General features: G+C 43.4%; 1 protein-coding gene across 1 annotated transcript in view; it reads right to left on the bottom strand.

Annotated features, from left to right (window-relative positions):
• The window catches only part of ITGA1 (integrin subunit alpha 1), a 1,037,437-nt gene that overhangs the window by 68,675 nt on the left and 948,126 nt on the right, over nucleotides 1-20,636 (bottom strand). The window contains exon 29 of the mRNA XM_078675060.1: nucleotides 11,626-11,742. Within this exon, the coding sequence (XP_078531186.1) occupies nucleotides 11,626-11,742 (117 nt within the window). The remainder of the gene's footprint in view (nucleotides 1-11,625; nucleotides 11,743-20,636) is intronic.

Here is a 20,636-nt window from a genome sequence, read left to right as displayed (position 1 = left end):
AAGTCTTTGTAACCTTTGTGTGTGTATATATATATATATATATATATATATATATATATATAGAGAGAGAGATATATATATATAGATATATATATATTTCCTGGATTCCTCTCGTCTCCTTGTTTTTGACGGAAGTCACGGCACCACAGAAGTAAGTTAAGGTAAATTATTTTATTTCATTAAAACACCATGTGCAAAGTGCAAAAAGAAGGACGGCCTACGTGTTTCGACTACAGTCAGTCTTCAACTGGACCATATATATATATATATATATATATATATATATATATATATATATATATATATATATATATATATATATATATATATATAATAACTTCCAGAACACCAAAGTGGTGCACTCACAGACGGTTGCTTCAGATGCGGGGGTGCTCCCGCATATCAATTGCCGCTCAACTCTCATCTCACCCGGACTTTCATCCAGGAGGAAAAACACTCGCAACGACCCCGCGAGTGCTCTTCCTTTTGGATGAAAGTCCGGGTGAGTGGAGAGTTGAGCGGCTATATATACATATATATATATATATATATATATTCACTGAAAAAACCATAGGTTAGAGACCATATATAGTTAGCTGGACATTTTATTGACATAAAACCAATGAAATTCCATATATAGTTAGTTGCACTAACTATATATCGCGCACCCGCAATCCACTGCTGATGATGTCACATATTACATCATTCATGACATGGTCAGTGACATCACTGATGACATCACTGATGACATCTCAAATGACATCACTGATGACATCACTGATGACATCACTGATGACATCTCAAATGACATCACTGATGACATCATGACACACCAATACCAGTTACTACATACGCACTCACTGATTCCTACGTCTACACACACATTCACTCATTCACCCATACAATCACTCATACATACAGTCACTCATTATTACAACACTATCATATGCACTCATACACCTATGCAGACACTCACACACTGCCACTCATCCATGGAGTTACTCACACACCTAGTCAGTCCTGTAAAGAATCAATCACACTTCCATTTCCTCATCTATACAGTTAAACACAGAACACCATACTTCAGTGACATCACTGATGACATCACTGATGACATCTCAAATGACATCACTGATGACATCTCAAATGACATCACTGATGACATCATGACACACCAATACCAGTTACTACATACGCACTCACTGATTCCTACGTCTACACACACATTCACTCATTCAGCCATACAATCACTCATACATACAGTCACTCATTATTACAACACTATCAAATGCACTCATACACCTAGTCAGTCCTGTGAAGAATCAATCACACTTCGATTTCCTCATCTATACAGTTAAACACAGAACACCATACTTTTTCACACATATACTAACACATACTTACTCTCTTATACAATCACTGATACAAGTACACATTGATATGCACAGAGTCACACACCTCCCAGCCAGCCACACACACACTCAGTCTTCCATACATCCACTCATTCTTCAATATGTAAAACATATTTAAACTTTACAAAAACACACAGACACTAGATGTCATCAGTGATGTCATCAGTGATGTCATTTGAGATGTCATCAGTGATGTCATCAGTGATGTCATTTGAGATGTCATCAGTGATGTCATCAGTGATGTCACTGACCATGTCATGAATGATGTAATATGTGACATCATCAGCAGTGGATTGCGGGTGCACGATATATAGTTAGTGCAACTAACTATATATGGAATTTCATTGGTTTTATGTCAATAAAATGTCCAGCTAACTATATATGGTCTCTAACCTATGGTTTTTTCAGTGAATTTTCAAGGTTTTGTAAATGCAAATTCCTAACTATATATGGTCTATAACCTATGGTTTTTTCAGTGATATAAACATATATAATCTGCATATCTATATAAATATAAATGCATGCATACATATACATATATGCATACATATGCATGTTATTTACATGAACGTTTTAAAAACACTAATAAAAGCAAAGCTAAAAAGCCACCTCATTACAAATAGAATGGCTTTAACTTAAACGAGGGCGAGATCTATTGCATTTTCAATGCTTGTTTACTTTGGTTCTATCAAGAAGGCATTCAGATGTGTCACACATTTGCCATGAATTCTGAATGTTAGCACTCTAGTTGCTCATTAGATCACTGTAGTAAAGCTAGTGCTCACCAGGGAAGTCTGCTGCTAATCATGGTTTGCAGCCATTTTCCCGCATTTTTTATCCCGCGGACTTTCAGTACGCATACCATTATCCCGCAAGGTCATTGACCTCGCATACCATTATCCCGCATTTTTTCAAAACGCATGTGCATTTATCACGAATGCCTTTACAAAGAATTACGTTTTAAAGGCATGTATGGTAAATGCATTTGCGTTGTGAAAACCACGATGACGAGAGAGGTAAGTGGGTTTGTGTTAATTTTTTCGTGGGTTAGTTATTGTGTAGTGTAGTGTTGTGTAGTGTAGTGTTGTGTTAGTGTAGTGTAGAGTTGTGGTGGTTGTTTAGTGTAGGGTCATGCTGGGGGTAGTGTTTAGGGTTTAGGGTTGTGTTGTAGTGTTTGCGTAGTGTAGGGTCATGCTGGGGGTAGTGTTTTAGGGTTTAGGGTTGTGTTGTAGTGTTTGCGTAGTGTAGGGTCATGCTGGGGCTAGTGTTTTAGGGTTTTGGGTAGTGGTGTAGTGTTTGCGTAGTGTAGGGTCATGCTGGGGCTAGTGTTTTAGGGTTTAGGGTAGTGTTGTTGTGTTTGCGTAGTGTAGGGTCATGCTGGGGGTAGTGGTTTAGGGTTGTGTTGTAGTGTTTGCGTAGTGTAGGGTCATGCTGGGGGTAGTGTTTTAGGGTTATGGGTAGTGTTGTAGTGTTTGCGTAGTGTAGGGTCATGCTGGGGTGTAGTGTTTTAGGGTTTAGGGTTGTGTTGTAGTGTTTGCGTAGTGTAGGGTCATGCTGGGGGTAGTGTTTTAGGGTTTTGGGTAGTGTTGTAGTGTTTGGGTAGTGTAGGGTCATGCTGGGGGGTAGTGTTTTAGGGTTTTGGGTAGTGTTGTAGTGTTTGCGTAGTGTAGGGTCATGCTGGGGGTAGTGTTTTAGGGTTTTGGGTAGTGTTGTAGTGTTTGCGTAGTGTAGGGTCATGCTGGGGGTAGTGTTTTAGGGTTTAGGGTAGTGTTGCAGTGTTTGCGTAGTGTAGGGTCATGCTGGTGGTAGTGTTTTAGGGTTTAGGGTAGTGTTGTAGTGTTGCGCAGTGTAGGGTCATGCTGGGGTGTAGTGTTTTAGGGTTTTGGGTAGTGTTGTAGTGTTTGCGCAGTGTAGGGTCATGCTGGGGGTAGTGTTTTAGGGTTTTGGGTAGTGTTGTAGTGTTTGCGTAGTGTAGGGTCATGCTGGGGGTAGTGTTTTAGGGTTTAGGGTAGTGTTGTAGTGTTTGCGCAGTGTAGGGTCATGCTGGGGTGTAGTGTTTTAGGGTTTAGGGTAGTGCTGTAGTGTTTGCGCAGTGTAGGGTCATGCTGGGGGTAGTGTTTTAGGGTTTAGGGTTGTGTTGTAGTGTTTGCGTAGTGTAGGGTCATGCTGGGGGTAGTGTTTTAGGGTTTAGGGTAGTGTTGTAGTGTTTGCGTAGTGTAGGATCATGCTGGGGTGTAGTGTTTTAGGGTTTTGGGTAGTGTTGTAGTGTTTGCGTAGTGTAGGGTCATGCTGGGGTGTAGTGTTTTAGGGTTTAGGGTAGTGTTGTAGTGTTTGCGTAGTGTAGGGTCATGCTGGGGGTAGTGTTTTAGGGTTTAGGGTAGTGTTGTAGTGTTTGCGTAGTGTAGGGTCATGCTGGGGTGTAGTGTTTTAGGGTTTAGGGTAGTGTTGTAGTGTTTGCGTAGTGTAGGGTCATGCTGGGGGTAGTGTTTTAGGGTTTAGGGTAGTGTTGTAGTGTTTGCGTAGTGTAGGGTCATGCTGGGGGTAGTGTTTTAGGGTTTAGGGTTGTGTTGTAGTGTTTGCGTAGTGTAGGGTCATGCTGGGGGTAGTGTTTTAGGGTTTAGGGTAGTGTTGTAGTGTTTGCGTAGTGTAGGGTCATGCTGGGGTGTAGTGTTTTAGGGTTTTGGGTAGTGTTGTAGTGTTTGCGTAGTGTAGGGTCATGCCGAGGGTAGTGTTTTAGGGTTTAGGGTAGTGTTGTAGTGTTTGCGTAGTGTAGGGTCATGCTGGGGGTAGTGTTTTAGGGTTTAGGGTAGTGTTGTAGTGTTTGTGTAGTGTAGGGTCATGCTGGGGGTAGTGTTTTAGGGTTTAGGGTAGTTTAGTTGTTTAGTGTATGCTAAAGGCATATTCGTTCTAAAAGTTTTCGTTATTTTAATTTGCGGCCTAATAGTACATGCGGGATTTTTTTTGCGGACTGATGGTATGCGGAATGATGGTATGCGGGATTTCGTCATATATTCGCTAATCATACTTTCTATGGCAAAATGAACCCCCTCATTTTGCTCCTTTTTAAATTAAATGTTTTAAGAGTTACCACTTTATTCCAATCAAGATGGCTTCAGGTGTGCCATACCTTTGTAATAAGTAGGACTATTAGCACTCTAGTTGTTCTTTAGAACACTCTGGGACATTCTGTCATTGGGCTATAGTTGGGCTACATCTGGCTGATATTTGGGCTACATTTGTTTTTTTTTGTCTCTGGTGGCCATCTTTGGGCTACATTGGGCTACATTGGGCTACATTTGGGCTCCAACATATATATAGCCCAATGTAGCCCAATATATATTTTTCAAAGTTAATTTTCGTAAAAACCACTGGAGCATATATCTTGAGACATAGCAAAGGCACATCGGGCTACCAGTCCCTACAATTTTGCCAAGTTTGGTGTAAATCCATTCAGCCGTTCGGGCTAAAAGTGAGGCCAACCACCCTATGGAAAATTGCATGGGAAAAGCACGTTTTGGGACCCCCCTTTTTTCTCGGCCCCCCCTTGACGAAACCCCCCAAATTTTCAGGGGCTGCTCGGAAACAAAATGTTCCATTTTCCTGAAAATTTCAGCCAATTCTGTCCTCAAACGCCAAAGTTATTCGACATAGAATTTTCAAAAATCCCATAGGAAAAAAATCCTAACTATATATACCTACTGGCTATCGCCTGAAACCTATTTTTTTTTCAGTGAATTTCAAAGTTTTTTTTAATGCTAATTCCTAACTATATAAGACCTGAAAGCCCACCAGGAATCTCCAGTATGCACCAGGGGACTGCATTGCAGAGAGGTGTAATTAAGCCATGGCCCTTTTTACACCTCTCTGCAACGCAGCCCTCGTGCATGTTTGAAGAGAGGGAACTCATTCCCCCTGCATACTGGGGGCCCCTGGGGGCCAACTAGCCCACCTGGAACCTCCAGTATGCGCCAGGGGGCTGCATTGCAGAGGTGTAATGAGGCTATGCCCCTTGTTACACCTATCTGCAACGCAGCCGCCTGGCGTGTTTGCAGAGGGGGAACTAATTCCCCTTGCATAATGGGGGTCCCTGGGGGCCAACTAGCCCACCAGGAGCCTCCAGTATGCGCCAGATGGCTGCATTGCATAGAGGTGTAATGAGGCCACACCCTTTTTTTACACCTCTCTGCAACACAGCCCCCGTGCATGTTTGAAGAAGAGGGGGAACGAATTCCCCTTGCATTCTATACTGGGTGTCCCTGGTAGCCATCTTGTGCCTTGTTCGAACCAAGGCACAAGAAAGCAGTGAAACAAAGGTGTGAAACTCGTAAAGGGGCCAGAGTAGAAACACCCTGACCCCCTAGGCCTGTCCAGGGGGTCCCACAAGGACCCCCAAGGCAAAAAAAATAATATTTTTTTTTTTAAAAGTCGCGGGGTACAAAAAAACAATAAAAAAAATATAAAACAACAATAAGAATAAAAAAACAGTTCTTTTCAGAACTACCTCCAATTTATATAAAAATGCTACATTTAAAAAAACTCTGTCTTTCTTTTTTTCTCCAGGGTACACGTACCGGTACGTGTACCGATACGCGTACCAGGGCGCGCACCCACTCAAATAAAAAATAAAAATAATGAGTGTGTGTGTGAGTGGGTGTGTGTGTGTGGGGGGGGTGGGTGTGGGGTGTGTGTGTGGGGGGGTATGTGTGTGGGGTGTGTGTGTGTAGGATGTGTGTGTGTGTGTGGGGTTTGTGTGTGTGGGTGTGTGTGTGTGTGGGGGGGTGTGTGGGGGTGTGTGGGGGTGAGGAATGTGTGTGTGGGTGTGGGTGTGTGTGTGTGTGAGGTGTGTGTGTGGGGTATGTGTGTGTGTGTGTGTGGGGGGGTGTGTGTCAGAGGTGTGTGTGTGTGGGGGGGTGAGGTGTGTGTGGGGGATGTGTGGGGTGTGTCTGTGAGGTGTGTGTGTGTGTGGGGGGAGTGAGGTGTGTGTGGGTGGGGGGGTGTGGGGTGTGTGGGTGTAGGTGGGTGTGTGGGGGTGTATGGTGTGTGTGTGGGTGTGTGGGGTGTTTGGGTGTGGGTGGAGGTGTGGGTGTATGAGGTATGGTGGGGGGTGTGTGTGGGGGGGGTGGGTGTGGGGTGTGCGTGTGTCGGGGTATATGTGTGGGGCACCCCCTCAAAAAAATAAAAAAAATAATGAGTGTGTGTGTGGTGTGTGTGTGTGGGGGGGTGAGTGTGGGGTGTGTGGGGGGTATGTGTGTGGGGTGTGTGTGTGTAGGATGTGTGGGTGTGTGTGTGGGGTGTGTGTGTGTGGGTGGGGTGTGTGGGTGTGTGTGTGAGAGGAGTGTGTATGTGGGTGTGTGTGTGGGTGTGTGTGAGGTGTGTGTGTGTGTGTGTGTGTGTGTGTGTGTGTGTGTGTGAGGTGTGTGTCAGAGGTGTGTGTGTGTGGGGAAGGGGTGAGGTGTGTGTGGGGGATGTGTGGGGTGTGTCTGTGAGGTGTGTGTGTGTGTGACGGGGGATGAGGTGTATAGGTGTGTGTAGGTGTGTGGGGTATGTGGGTGTGGGTGGGGATGTGGATGTGTACGGTGTGTGTGTGTGGGTGTGGGTGTGTGGGGTGTTTGGGTGTAGGTGGGGGTGTGGGTGTGTGAGGTGTGCGTGGGGTGTGTGTGGGTGTGGGGGGTATGTGTGTAGGATATGTGTGTATGTGTGGGATGTGTGGGTGTGTCTGTGAGGTGTGCGTGTGTGTGTGTGGGGGGGAGGTGTGTGGGGGGGATGTGTGAGGTGTGTCTGTGAGGTATCTGTGTGTGCGTGTGTGTGTGTTGGGGGGGTGAGCGGTGTGTGTGAGTGAGTGTGTGTGGGATGTGTGGGTGTGGGTGTGGATGTGTAAGGTGTCGGTGTGGGGGTGTGGGGTGTTTGGGTGTGGGTGGAGGTGTGCGTGTGTGAGGTGTGTGTGGGGAGTGTGTGGGTGTGGAGATGTGGGGTTGTGTGCGTGTGGGTGTGTGTGGGACGTACTTGTAGGTACCTAAAACAGCCACAGAACCAAAAGCTCTTTTCAGAGCTACCGTACCTGTAATCACTCAAAGTGATTATTTTATTATTTATTATTATGATTATATAATTTTTTTCACTATTTTTCCCCATGGTACGCTCCCCGGTACGCTCCCCGGTGCGCGTACCGGGCGCTCCCCCCCGCGAAAAACGAAAAAAGGGGGTCTACCCTGCCCCCTTTTGGTCATTTCCCCCTTTGATTTTGCCACCTCTTGTGTCTCAATCCTACCGAGACACAAGATGGCGGCCGCTGCGGACTGTTTCGAATGTTTACAGACACCCGAGAGCCAATCAGCTTCCGTGCGCAAGTCATAGATATATACATTTTTTTTAACCTAAATTACTCAAAATCCTCTGGAGCACATATCTTGAGACATAGCAAAGGCACATCGGGCTACCAGTCCCTACAATTTTGCCACGTTTGGTGAAAATCCATTCAGCCGTTCGAGCTAAAAGTGCGACAGACCGCCCTATGGAAATTAACATGGGGATAACACTTTTTGGGACCCCCCTTTTATCTCGGCCCCCGCTTGACGAATCCCCAAACTTTCAGGGAAGGACCGGAGCGCCGCGAGGCGAAGTTGCTGAAAAATTCAGGCAGATTCCTCAACCGGCGCCAAAGTTATTCCCAATAGAATGTTGCGATTTTCCTATGGAAATCAATCCTAACTATATATACCTACTGGCGACCGCCAGTATATATACATATATATATATATATATATATATATATATATATATATATATATATATATATATATATATATATATATATATATATATATAATTTCTATGGCAAAATGAAACCCCTCATTTTGTTCCTTTTCAAATTAAATGTATTAAGTGTTACCACTTTATTCCAATCAAGATGACTTCAGGTGTGCCATACTTTTGTCATAAGTAAGACTGTTAGCGTTCTAGTTGTTCTTTAGAACACTCTGGGACATTCTGTCATTGGGCTATAGTTGGGCTACATCTGGCTGATATTTGGGCTACATTTGGGCTCTTTTGTCTCTGGTGGCCATCTTGGGAGACTGCATATCAGAATTTTTTTAATGAAATATAAGAGGATCTGAGAAGTCACTCAAAATGTACCCTAATTTTCTTTCTTCAGCACTAATCATAATTTCTATGGCAAAATGAACCCCCTCATTTTGTTCCTTTGCAAATTAAATGTTTTAAGTGTTAACACTTTATTCCAATCAAGATGACTTCAGGTGTGCCATACTTTTGTCATAAGTAAGACTGTTAGCGCTCTAGTTGTTCTTTAGAACACTCTGGGACATTCTGTCATTGGGCTATAGTTGGGCTACATCTGGCTGATATTTGGGCTACATTTGTTTTTTTTGTCTCTGGTGGCCATCTTTGGGCTACATTGGGCTACATTGGGCTACATTTGGGCTCTAACATATATATAGCCCAATGTAGCCCAATATATATTTTTTTAAAGTTAATTTTCGTAAAAACCACTGGCGCATATATCTTGAGACATAGCAAAGGCACATCGGGGTACCAGTCCCTACAATTTTGCCAAGTTTGGTGAAAATCCATTCAGCCGTTCGAGCTAAAAGTGCGACAGACCGCCCTATGGAAATTAACATGGGGAAAACACGTTTTGGGACCCCCCTTTTATCTCGGCCCCCGCTTGACGAATCCCCCTCAAACTATCAGGGAAGGACCGGAGCGCCGCGAGGCAAAGTTGCTGAAAAATTCAGGCAGATTCCTCAACCGGCGCCAAAGTTATTCCCAATAGAATGTTGCGATTTCCCTATGGCAATCAATCCTAACTATATATACCTACTGGCGACCGCCAGTAGGTAATATATATATATATATATATATATATATATATATATATATATATATATATATATATAAAATTTCTATGGCAAAATGAAACCCCTCATTTTGTTCCTTTTCAAATTAAATGTATTAAGTGTTACCACTTTATTCCAATCAAGATGACTTCAGGTGTGCCATACTTTTATCATAAGTAAGACTGTTAGCGTTCTAGTTGTTGTTTAGAACACTCTGGGACATTCCGTCATTGGGCTATAGTTGGGCTACATCTGGCTGATATTTGGGCTACATTTGGGCTCTTTTGTCTCTGGTGGCCATCTTGGGAGACTGCATATCAGAATTTTTTTTATGAAATATAAGAGGATTTGAGAAGTCACTCAAAATGTGCCCTAATTTTTCTTTCTTCAGCACTAATCATAATTTCTATGGCAAAATGAACCCCCTCATTTTGTTCCTTTGCAAATTAAATGTTTTAAGTGTTAACACTTTATTCCAATCAAGATGACTTCAGGTGTGCCATACTTTTGTCATAAGTAAGACTGTTAGCGCTCTAGTTGTTCTTTAGAACACTCTGAGACATTCTGTCATTGGGCTATAGTTGGGCTACATCTGGCTGATATTTGGGCTACATTTGTTTTTTTTGTCTCTGGTGGCCATCTTTGGGCTACATTGGGCTACATTGGGCTACATTTGGGCTCTAACATATATATAGCCCAATGTAGCCCAATATATATTTTTTCAAAGTTAATTTTCGTAAAAACCACTGGAGCATATATCTTGAGACATAGCAAAGGCACATCGGGGTACCAGTCCCTACAATTTTGCCAAGTTTGGTGAAAATCCATTCAGCCGTTCGAACTAAAAGTGTGACAGACCGCCCTATGGAAATTAACATGGGGAAAACACGTTTTGGGACCCCCCTTTTATCTCGGCCCCCGCTTGACGAATCCCCCCCAAACTGTCAGAGAAGGACCGGAGCGCCGCGAGGCATAGTTGCTGAAAAATTCAGGCAGATTCCTCAACCGGCGCCAAAGTTATTCCCAATAGAATGTTGCGATTTCCCTATGGAAATCAATCCTAACTATATATACCTACTGGCGACCGCCAGTAGGTAATATATATAAATATATAAATCTCATGACCCTCGTGTACTAGAAATAAATTTGAGTGAACATTGTGCATTCATCGATGCATCTGAATGGGAACTGTGGAAGAAAAACCCTTTAACTGAATGAGCATTTTAGATGTGATCTAATAAGATTGTATTCATTTTCATTTCAGAAGCATTACCATCACTTGTATCTAGCTCTAGCTGCACTGAGGGATGTATGTGGTATTGGAAGCCTATATGGAATGGGTTGTTCAAGCAAGTATATACTTTTTTTCCAAAGACAAACTTGTTAGAACAAAGTAAAGCTAAATGTGGATCACAGTGTCACTGTTACACTACACAAAATATTAATAGGTTTGAGACATTTTAGAATGTATTCCTAAATGAAACATTATATTGTGCTTAATCAACAAGAAGGTGCTTTTCTCAGACTTCTTAATGTTTTAATGTAGCGTGAAGGAATAGAACACAATATTCTCACCCTGTTCATCCAATCTTGTATTACATTTTCTGTTACTCACATTTACAACTCATGCTAGTAATACACATTTACCCAAAGTAGAAAGCTTTGGTAATCAGGCTCAGTCTTCTCTTTAAATTTAGAAGCCACAGCCTTTGGCATATATAAAACTTATTTTAAAAGAATTGTGCATGTCCTTGTATGCCGGGCCCTATTTCCCAAACGTTTTATTTAATTTATTGGTGATGGCATGCAGAACTTTGAAATGAAGTGAAACAAGATTATGAAGCCTATAATCAGTAGATGCTTTCAGAGGACATATTTTTTTAGATTGTTTTGCTACAAGGAGTTTAAATGAACTATAGTATTAGTTGTTAAGACAATGTTCTAAGTACTATCTATTCAAATTACCTTGCAGAAAAAAGGTGTTATTGTTGCAACCTATTTGTTTTCTTATTCCGAAAGTTAAATGCTAGTGCAGTATTCTATTTAGTTGACAACTATCATGTACTGACACATTGTCACTCAATAGAAAATATAAGCAGGGCAAAAGGCAAGCTAATGCACACTCAGTTTATCAGTATGCTATATTTTAATCGCTAGCTCATTTACAAATTATAACATCTAAAGTGGCATCGTATCTGTTTTTGGAAAGCAAGCAAAACATTACCTTTTTTCCAGTAGAACCACATTAAACTTACTTTTAGCTATTACACACAAATTAAAAGCCCGGAAAATTACTGTGAATCCCAAATGAGTTTTGTTGTTATCTGTTTCTAACACTTCACATTACATAAACGTACCTTCCACAGAGCCAGTATCAGCAGCATGAGAATAAGAAGTCCAGCAAAAGCACTCAGTAGTATCACCCATAGAGGTATCCTGCCAGCGTGGAGCTCTTTTGAAATCTTGATCACAGTCTGCCAAATATATTGAAATAAACACTTTAAATGCAAAAATAATCTTCTGTTATAAATACATAATGGGCAAATCTGAAAAGTTGTATTTATATTGTCAGTAAGTGCTGTGCTACACACAGTCCATCAATAACTGTAAAAACGTTTCTATTCTCAGTATTCTCCTAATGTAGTTTGTTCATACACCCAAGGCAATATGGACATTCACAAAAACAATAACCAATATTATTAGTTAGCAGTAGATGGAGCAAAGTGATTTTCTTACAGGTATTGTCTGTCTTATTTTCAAAGGATCATAAACTTGTGACGGCCTATAGATAATGGGGCTGATTCACAAAGGTAATGTGAGACAAAAGTCTATCTTTACGAGTTTTGGTATTTACTGAAGTCATTTATGACTTTTGGTATTCACAGAGGTCCCCCCTCGGCGGCAGCGCAGCCAGCCCTTATGTTACACTCACCGTAGATACCTTGCGGCGGCCTCTTTAATAAATTAAATGGTGCGCGGCACGCACATGTCTCAGTGTCTGCGCCGAGACTGGTAACGGTAATTTAGGCCCCACAGCAGCTTCCAGGGCCCTTCAGTGCTGCCTGTTGGCCACACAGACAGCACTTCACTTCTCTTGGCATTGGTTGAACCAGTTGAGTTGCCTCAAAGCAGTTCGGCCTCATACATTAAATGGTGCGCTAGGTGGGTGCAGGTGACCTGAGCTCCGTGGCCCAGCAGCAAGGGAGTTGAAGGCAACTGCCTCGAGGCCAGAAACATTTGCATATTTACATACCTTTGTAAACTAGTTACAGAAGCTTAGGGGCCCATTAGGATGTCGGGCGGATGGCCACCGCCATGTGGGCGCTGGCGATCCGCCCGACATCCTTGCCCGCCCGCCACCCATTTCCCCCCCGCCATATTATTATGGTGGGGGACCGCGGCGGACAGAAACACCGTCCGCCGCTTTTCTGCCCTGGTCGCCTTGCAGCCGGGGCGGAAAAGGGTTTATTTGGTGGTGGTGTCTATCAGACACCGTCAGCCATATTAGGATGGGCTGTTGCAGATGCTTTCCATGGCGGCAATGCCACCACGGAAAGGCAGGCGGGAATTGCTTGTGGGGGCCCGTTGCGGGCCCCCAAGGACTCCGAAGTTGGGGGGTGAACATGGGGGGTACCTATCGTACCCCCCAGTAGTTCCATGCACAGCATAGCAGGTGCCTGTCATGCTGTGCATGGAAGTGCACAGCATACCTTCCTGTCATTGTGGCGCCCGCCACAATGGTTGGAATGCTGGATGCGCCCGCAACTGTAGCGGGCGCATCCCAATGCTGGCCACGGGACCCCCACCCTTATGGCGGGCAGTCCAGATCACCGGTAGGATGACGGGCAGACAAAGTCCGCCCGTCATCCTAATGGCCCCCTTACTTTTTTTCTGGTTCCAGTACCCCCTGGGCCCCCACTCTGCCTATTCCTTATATTTGAAATTTACATTTACTGCTGTAGGGTGAGAATGCATTTCATGAAAATGAATATAAAGTGGGATTGCCAAAAGAAAAATGCCAGCAATGTGTTGGTTAAAGAGCCTGGAAAGACCTTGTGTTGACACTAAATAGGGTCCCAGTGTAATTTGCAAACACCAGGACACATTCAGCAGCGCCTGCACTTTGTTGTCTGCTTTCGCAGTAACGTGCAGGAGGGGAGGGTGCTTTTAGTTCAGACACCGGCTGGGCTCATAACAAAGGTCCAATCTGAGGGATCATCAGACCTCCTTTTTTTGGAGTCTCCTGGTTGGCAGCAGTCAGGAGCCTCACACCGTGAGGCAAATTCTGCAGGGGGGAAACAAAGGCTCACACCTTGTTAGCACTTCACACATACTTAAAAGAGGCAGCTTTTCACTTAGTTCAGACTTTTTTTAGGAGATATGCATGCGCTGTAAGAATTTCAGATATACTGATCTTTCCCAGTACATAAAATAAATAGCATTTACATAGTGCTTACTACCCCGAGGAGATGTTGTAATAATTTAAATATCACTATATTTTCTTGTAAAGCACTATGGGTAGAATAAGTTTACGCTGATAAAAGGCAACACAGTTTTATGTGTAGCTTACAAAAGTGCACATTTTCTGCCTAAATCTGGAGGGATTACCTGTATACTGGAAATGGGCTTTAATGTACTCCTGATAGACACATTAAACATATATGTGAGGGCTTATGATCTGATGTCACTTCTTATGATGCCACGTTCTATGCTGTCACGTGCTGTGATGTCACACACTGTGATGTCACGCACTGTGATGTCACAAGCCATGATGTCACTTGCATACTGATTAACTAGGTTAGTCCCCCCCACTTCTTTTTTTAGGACTTGTGTCCTGGTTATAAATAATAACTATGCGTTCATTTGTAATGTGACTTTTCTGTCTTTGTTCCCTTTAATTATCAGTCATGGATCATTCATGCAGCCGTAGAACACAATTAAAAGTGCTTTCTATTTATATTTGCTTTTCGAAGTATGCACAGATAAGTCAGTCTGGGACATCAGAATAATGAGCTAGCAACCCTAATCATAAGACTGGAGGTTTGTTGCAGGATCAGCACATTATTTATTTCCTAAACCCTCGATCCCTATTAACACCATAATAGCAATAGTTTAACTTATATCTGAAACCCTTTGCCGTCAATAACATGCAGAGTTACTTCAAGTGTCTGAGAATGCATCCTGCATTCAGACAACTCACACCTCGTTCTTGCCCTTCACTTTTATGCTCACCCTACACTCACAGCGATCGAAATGCACTCACACTGATCACCATGAACTCACCATTCACTAGCTCACCCTGGACTCACAGTGATGACTCTGCACTCACAATGCACTTGCGGTGTTCACCCTGTAGTGACACAAGCACACTACTCACCCTTCACTCACCTGTCCCCCTCACTGCACAATCTGCAATCTCACTCAAACAAGTCAATCACTAACCATGCATTCTTTTGTCCCTCTCTGCACTTACATCCGCACCCAAATTCATATGGTCACCTCACTCACCCTGTAGTCACGCCTCTTACCCTACTCTCACACTGTAGCATCACTCATGGTGCACTCACATGGGCACTACTTCCACCCACAAAGTGCAGGGGGTTAATGTGCCTGCTACAAAGAATGTATACCATGCAGATCACAGAGCTGAGTGTGAATAGTGCTATAATAAATTAAATGTTTTTCAGAAAGGTGCTATAGTGAGATGAGTTGCATTGTTGGTGAGTGGTAGTGAGGAGATTCGTGGAGAAGAAGGAAATGGGGGAGGGGGCACCAAAAAAGACTTGCACTATGTGCGACCAGTGCTAGCGCTTGCCCTTGCTGGGAGTGGTAGCCCCCCTGAAGTTCGAGTCTAGTTGCGCACCTGGTTTCAATCCCCCAGCCAACTCAGGACTTCCGTTCTTGCTTACCTGATTTGTTATCTGAGGCTTAGGTCTGTTATGGCCACAGGGGAAGCAAGGGGCAAAGCCAATTGGTGAATGGGCACAGGTGTGCCAACCTCAGTGCCACACCCATTTGATCTCCATAGTGTAGATATGTCTATCTCTGGACATTATATAGTACTTCCCGCAATTTGAACCATAAATATGGACTTTGATTTTTTAAAGCACACTGCTATGCTAATACAGAATTGTCAACCATGTTGAAAATAATGAGTTGTTCGAAAATGTATATTTTTTGTAGACAACAGTGTTTATAATGTGAGGGCACATAAGTCTCTTACTCCTCCCAGTATTGCTGTTAATTGTTCACCGAATGTGTAATATTCATCTCCATTTTTGAAGATCAGGGATTCATCTCCACAATAACCTCTGTGGAAAAAAGGATGTGTCCATCACCCTGCATAACCAACAACTTAATATAGTATACTTTAATCCCTTCTAAAATTCTATTGCATTTATCGGCAAAAGAGAAAGGAAGGTGATCTGAATCTTTCTTTTCCCTTTAACAACTAACAATGTAATCATCTCCAGCTTTACTCTGAACATCCTAAAACACTTCAATGTAGACTTGCTCAGACGGAGAGCTGTTATGTGGGAATGCAGTGTACTGTAAAATAGATGTGTGCATATAGTTTAAAAGCAAGCTTACAATTAGCTACTAGTTGTTTGAAATAATTTTCCGCTTAAGCAGATTTGGATGCTTCTAACTAAAATGTACATGCCTTTGCTGAAAGACATCTTTTCAAATTATTTAGGTGCGTAGGTTTTGGTGCCCCTTTGCCTGCAGGACTGTCTCTGGCCACCCTGTTACTACCATTTACATGCTCATCATTTCGTGATGGGCTACTATATTCCCTAACACTTCCTTTACCTAGCAGTATAAATTCTCAGCTCCTGGTCCATGCCAGGGCCCAGGCCTGATTCTAAATGCTCTGCAACATATCATGTTTGTCGAGCCATATCCTTGGGATCACCTCTTGCCAGGGCCTCCTTTACTTCTCCCAGGTCATAATTACTGCCTCTTAAGCTGCCATTACTGGAAGGGAGATTGTTGCAAACGTTAAAGGCACATGCCATCCAGGGACGTTTTAAGGCATGGGGCAAAATGGTCTCCGGCACCTTTATGCACAAATAAAAGGGGCATTGTTTGACTGGACGGGTTTGATGCTTGTGCTGCTAAATTGTATTGCTTTACCAGGCACTTTGAAATGTTTATGCCTTTATGCACAAACAAAAGGGGAATTAGTTTTACTAAATAGGTTTGATTTAGGTATGCTGCTGCTTGCTGTACTTGGTATTGATTTACCAGTCACTTCGAAATATTTGCACCTTCGTGCACAAACCAAAAGGGCATTTGTTGACTAAAGTGGTTTGATTTTTGTATGCTGCTTTCTGCTGTACTTGTTACTGTTTTGCCAGTCACTATGAAATACTTGAGCCTTCAAAAAGGGAATTGTTAGTCTAAACCAGTTTGATTATTGTATGGTGCTGTAGTTGTTATTGTTTACCAGTTGCTTTAAAATATATCTGCCTTTATGCACACAACAAACAGAGAATTGTTTGACTAAGCTGGCTTCATATTTGCATACTGCTGGACTTATCATGTACTTTGACAGTATTTTCCCCTTGATGCAAGAAAGTTGGATTGTTTTACAAAACATGCTTGATTTTTGTAAATTGCTGGACTGGTGATTGCTTTATTATGCACTTTGGAAGTATTCAAACTTTTCTTTTGCTTTACCAGCTACAGTTTGTATAGATTCTGTCATTAGGTACTTTCTGATATGTTTTTTTTATTCTACATGCGGTGTTATTTATGGTGTTCCTTGCACTTGTCTATAAATCGTGTGCCTTAAATCCTGTATTTGCATTGTTTATACTACAGAAATTCTGAATTCAAACAGACCAACATCTGCATCAATGCTCTGAAGCATCCAAACAGATTTTATCCTCAGCCTCAATTGCCTGCCTGTTTTGTCCTGCTTACTAATAAAGACATGATGGTAGAAATTGAAATTGCTTCCTCAGTTCACGTTATTATCCTGCACAGACCTAGACAGACGCAAGGGTGTGGCATTTTGATAATTTACTAGTCCATTTCTCTTGGAATTTGCGTTATATCTTGTGTAATTCTCATGTATATTGTCAGTCGAGTCTATAGAATTGCAGGTTTGGGTTTGTCTTTCAAAGTTTCAAGTTATTGTCCGTCACGCTTTGTGCTTTAGGATCGCCCTTTATCCTGCGTGGGCTCTGTAACCTGGACTCTCGCCCTGTGAGCTTGCTGCTGTTTGGATTCTACCCCTCGCAGGACCCGCTGCGCGGGTCCCGCTTCGTGTGCGAGGACTGCTGGGCTCCATAGGACTCTGGTTTTGGAGCTGGTGTGGAGCGAAGGGGAAGAGCTGCAGGGCTGCAAGCGACTGCAGGGACTCCAACTATCAGGAGTCCCTGCCTGGCCAATAGTGCACACCTGGCCCGCTCTCCCTGCAAGCCCCGCCCCAGCGCGTCACCCTCTCTATAACTTTGACATTGTCTACCGCTGCGCGGGAGCGCCCGGGGCGAAGCCCGGGCAAAGGGCGGGCCCTCTGTGGCCCTCAGAGGCACGAAAAGGCCAGGCAAGGCTATCCCCCTGATATCCCCATCATCGAGCTCCTAAGGTACTGTACCCGTTGTAGGAAAATATTGTGGATCATTGCTGTACATCGTCAATGAACATTCTTGGACCCTAGCTACTGTTTGCATCTGGTCCATGATCTGATTGGAGTAGGAATCTGCCTATCGTTGCATGGTAGTATTTCTCCCCCGTCTTGTTAGTACTGTGTATTGCTTCCGTAGTCAATTCTGTGAGTGCCTTTTATACTCCTGATAGCATCTTAACCCTGCTGTAAACATGCCTAAAAAATTGGCACCAGTAGTCACAGAGCCACTTAACACCTTAGATTCTTACTTAGTACAAGTGGTTAATAAGATTAATAATGAAAGAAGGCAATCCCTAGGTCTGAGCCAATCACCAATTTTGCTCCCAGCGAGTCCTTCCTCTAATGCACCAATGTCTGACACACCATCACTAGATCCCACTACATATATACCGGACCTTAATTCTCAAGACACTGGCAATGATGATGAAAATTCAGATCTGCTAGTCGACTTGTCAGCAAATGCAGTGTCTGACTCGGATCAACAGCAAAATATTGTAGTTGAAGTTCCCTCACCCCCGTCGCCCGTAGTACGGGCCGTGAGAACTTGTAGAAAATCTCAGCCAAAACGTGGGGGGAAACAGCTAGGAAGAAAAAAGCCGATCACACCACCTAGGCGCAAAGGGAAAAATGTGGAGTGTGATGTTGACGTTGAGTCAAGACACATCATTGACGACGACCTATTCAATAGGATCTCAGACATGATAGATATGAAAATCAGGACTATCATTAAGCCATTGATTGGGAAAATAGACAAATTAACTACTGAGGTGAAAAAGATGGGTGGGTCGCAAAGTAAGTTGGCTGATGAATTGGAGAATCTAGTTACTCATGTCACAAAACCGGTGGCCATAGCTGAGGAGGACACTGGTGCGGACATGGGTCCTACGGAAGGCCAAATACAGTCTATCCCGCTAGGGCAGCCACCACCACCTGCGCCTAGCCAGGAAGCAGTAAGAGAGTCCCCCATTTTACCATCTGTTGTGCCAGCACCACTGCATTTAGGGGATGACTCATCACAATTCATTTTGGAAGCCTCATCAGTAGTACTTGTATTGGCCAATGTCCCTGCTCTATCACATGGTAAAATAGAATCTATTCAAGGACTAAAAGATAAAGCTTTACACTGGCTCACTAATAATATGCATATGGCATATCAGGGGTCTGACCAAGTAGCAGGGGAGATCGTAATGACAAGGAGGGTACCATGGATTGGGAATAAGCCAAAGAAGTTTAAGGGGGACTGCATAATATTAAACTTTGCTAACGCAGAGGTACTCCCAAACATCCTGTCCAACATCTTTCCCCCCCAACGAAGAAGTGGTACCATAATCCCCCTTACCCTGAAATTCTTTTATAGTGAGAACCAGATTGCGACCTTCTCCAACATCCCTAGACCTAGAAGGAATACAAAAGTCACTAACTGGGGAGGGGACACTAGACCCAGATATAACAATGACCGTTTCCATCCTATGATTAGTCTTGGGACAGGGCAATGTAACTACCCGATTGAGCCAATTGCCAGAACACCCAGGTTAAATGGGCCCACTATAAACAGGTGGGGACCAAGCACCCCGGGATATGATCATAGAGGACAGGGAAATGGGTTTATAGCCTGGACGGGAAATGAACAGCCCCCGATGCGTTCAAATACCCCACGACCCATGTGGAAGATGATAAGCTGGAACATAGCGGGGCTAAACGCGAAACGACAGGACAAGGCATGGTCAAGTTTTGTTTTAGGCCACCATATTATTGCTCTCCAGGAAACCTGGGACAAATCCGCCAACCTTTGGTGGGATGGGTTTACCAGCTTTACCAAAGCAGCTGTTCCCAGTCGTATGGGGAGAGCTAAGGGAGGCCTTTTAATTTTGTTCTCCTTAGACCTGAAGGGAAGTTGTAGGCAGATTAGCACCGATTCCCATAACATCTTAATGGTAGAAAGAGTGATCAACAACACTAGCAGGACCATATATATAAACTTTTACAATTCAGGGAACAGTGACCATAGAGGATGTAACATCACTAATTTAGATAGCATTTTAAAATTAGCCAGCCAGAATACCAAGTATGACTTAGAGTTATTTTATTAGGCGATTTTAACATTCACCCATGTAACCTAGCCTGTAGGAGAAGTAGCGATGACGGGGACGAAGGACTAGAGGGACCCCCACTTTGAACATACTACCGAGGGAGAGGAGTTAGAAGAATTTCTTGCTAACTTCGACTTGCACGAACCAGATGGTGGCCCTAGACTGCCAACTTTTACTGGTGTCCACCAAGGCACAATAATAGATTATATCTTTGTTTCCCAAGGTATTTTAAACCGGGTTATGGACTATCGTACGGTACAAACACATTTTAGCGATCATAACCCGGTAGCACTCGAAGTGACTTGGGGAGTCCATATGGGATTATCCCCAATGATAGTAAGGCCCGTTCACCCCCTGAGGATTTCTGACCAAGGCAGGCGAGTGAAATGGGCAAAGGTGGTCCCGGAAAAATTTTATGCAGAAAATTTCCTTAAGATCAAGGACCAGGTCGAGATTTGCAAAAATCCTTGTGCGCAGGGCCAAGAAATTGTAGAGGCATTCGAGGCAATATGTGGCCAGGTGTCACAGGATCTTTTAGTTAAGCCAAAAAAAGGAATCCCAGGAAATAAGCGCTGGTTTGACTCAGCATGTTCTAAAGCTCACAGATCACTGCTGGCAGCCCTAAAAAATACTCCTAGGG

The sequence above is a fragment of the Lissotriton helveticus genome, chromosome 2_1 (assembly GCF_964261635.1).
Source record: "Lissotriton helveticus chromosome 2_1, aLisHel1.1, whole genome shotgun sequence".
In the NCBI taxonomy this organism is placed as follows: Eukaryota; Metazoa; Chordata; class Amphibia; order Caudata; family Salamandridae; genus Lissotriton; species Lissotriton helveticus.
Note: the sequence above shows the minus strand (reverse complement) of the source record. Positions and strands in the feature narration are given on the sequence as shown.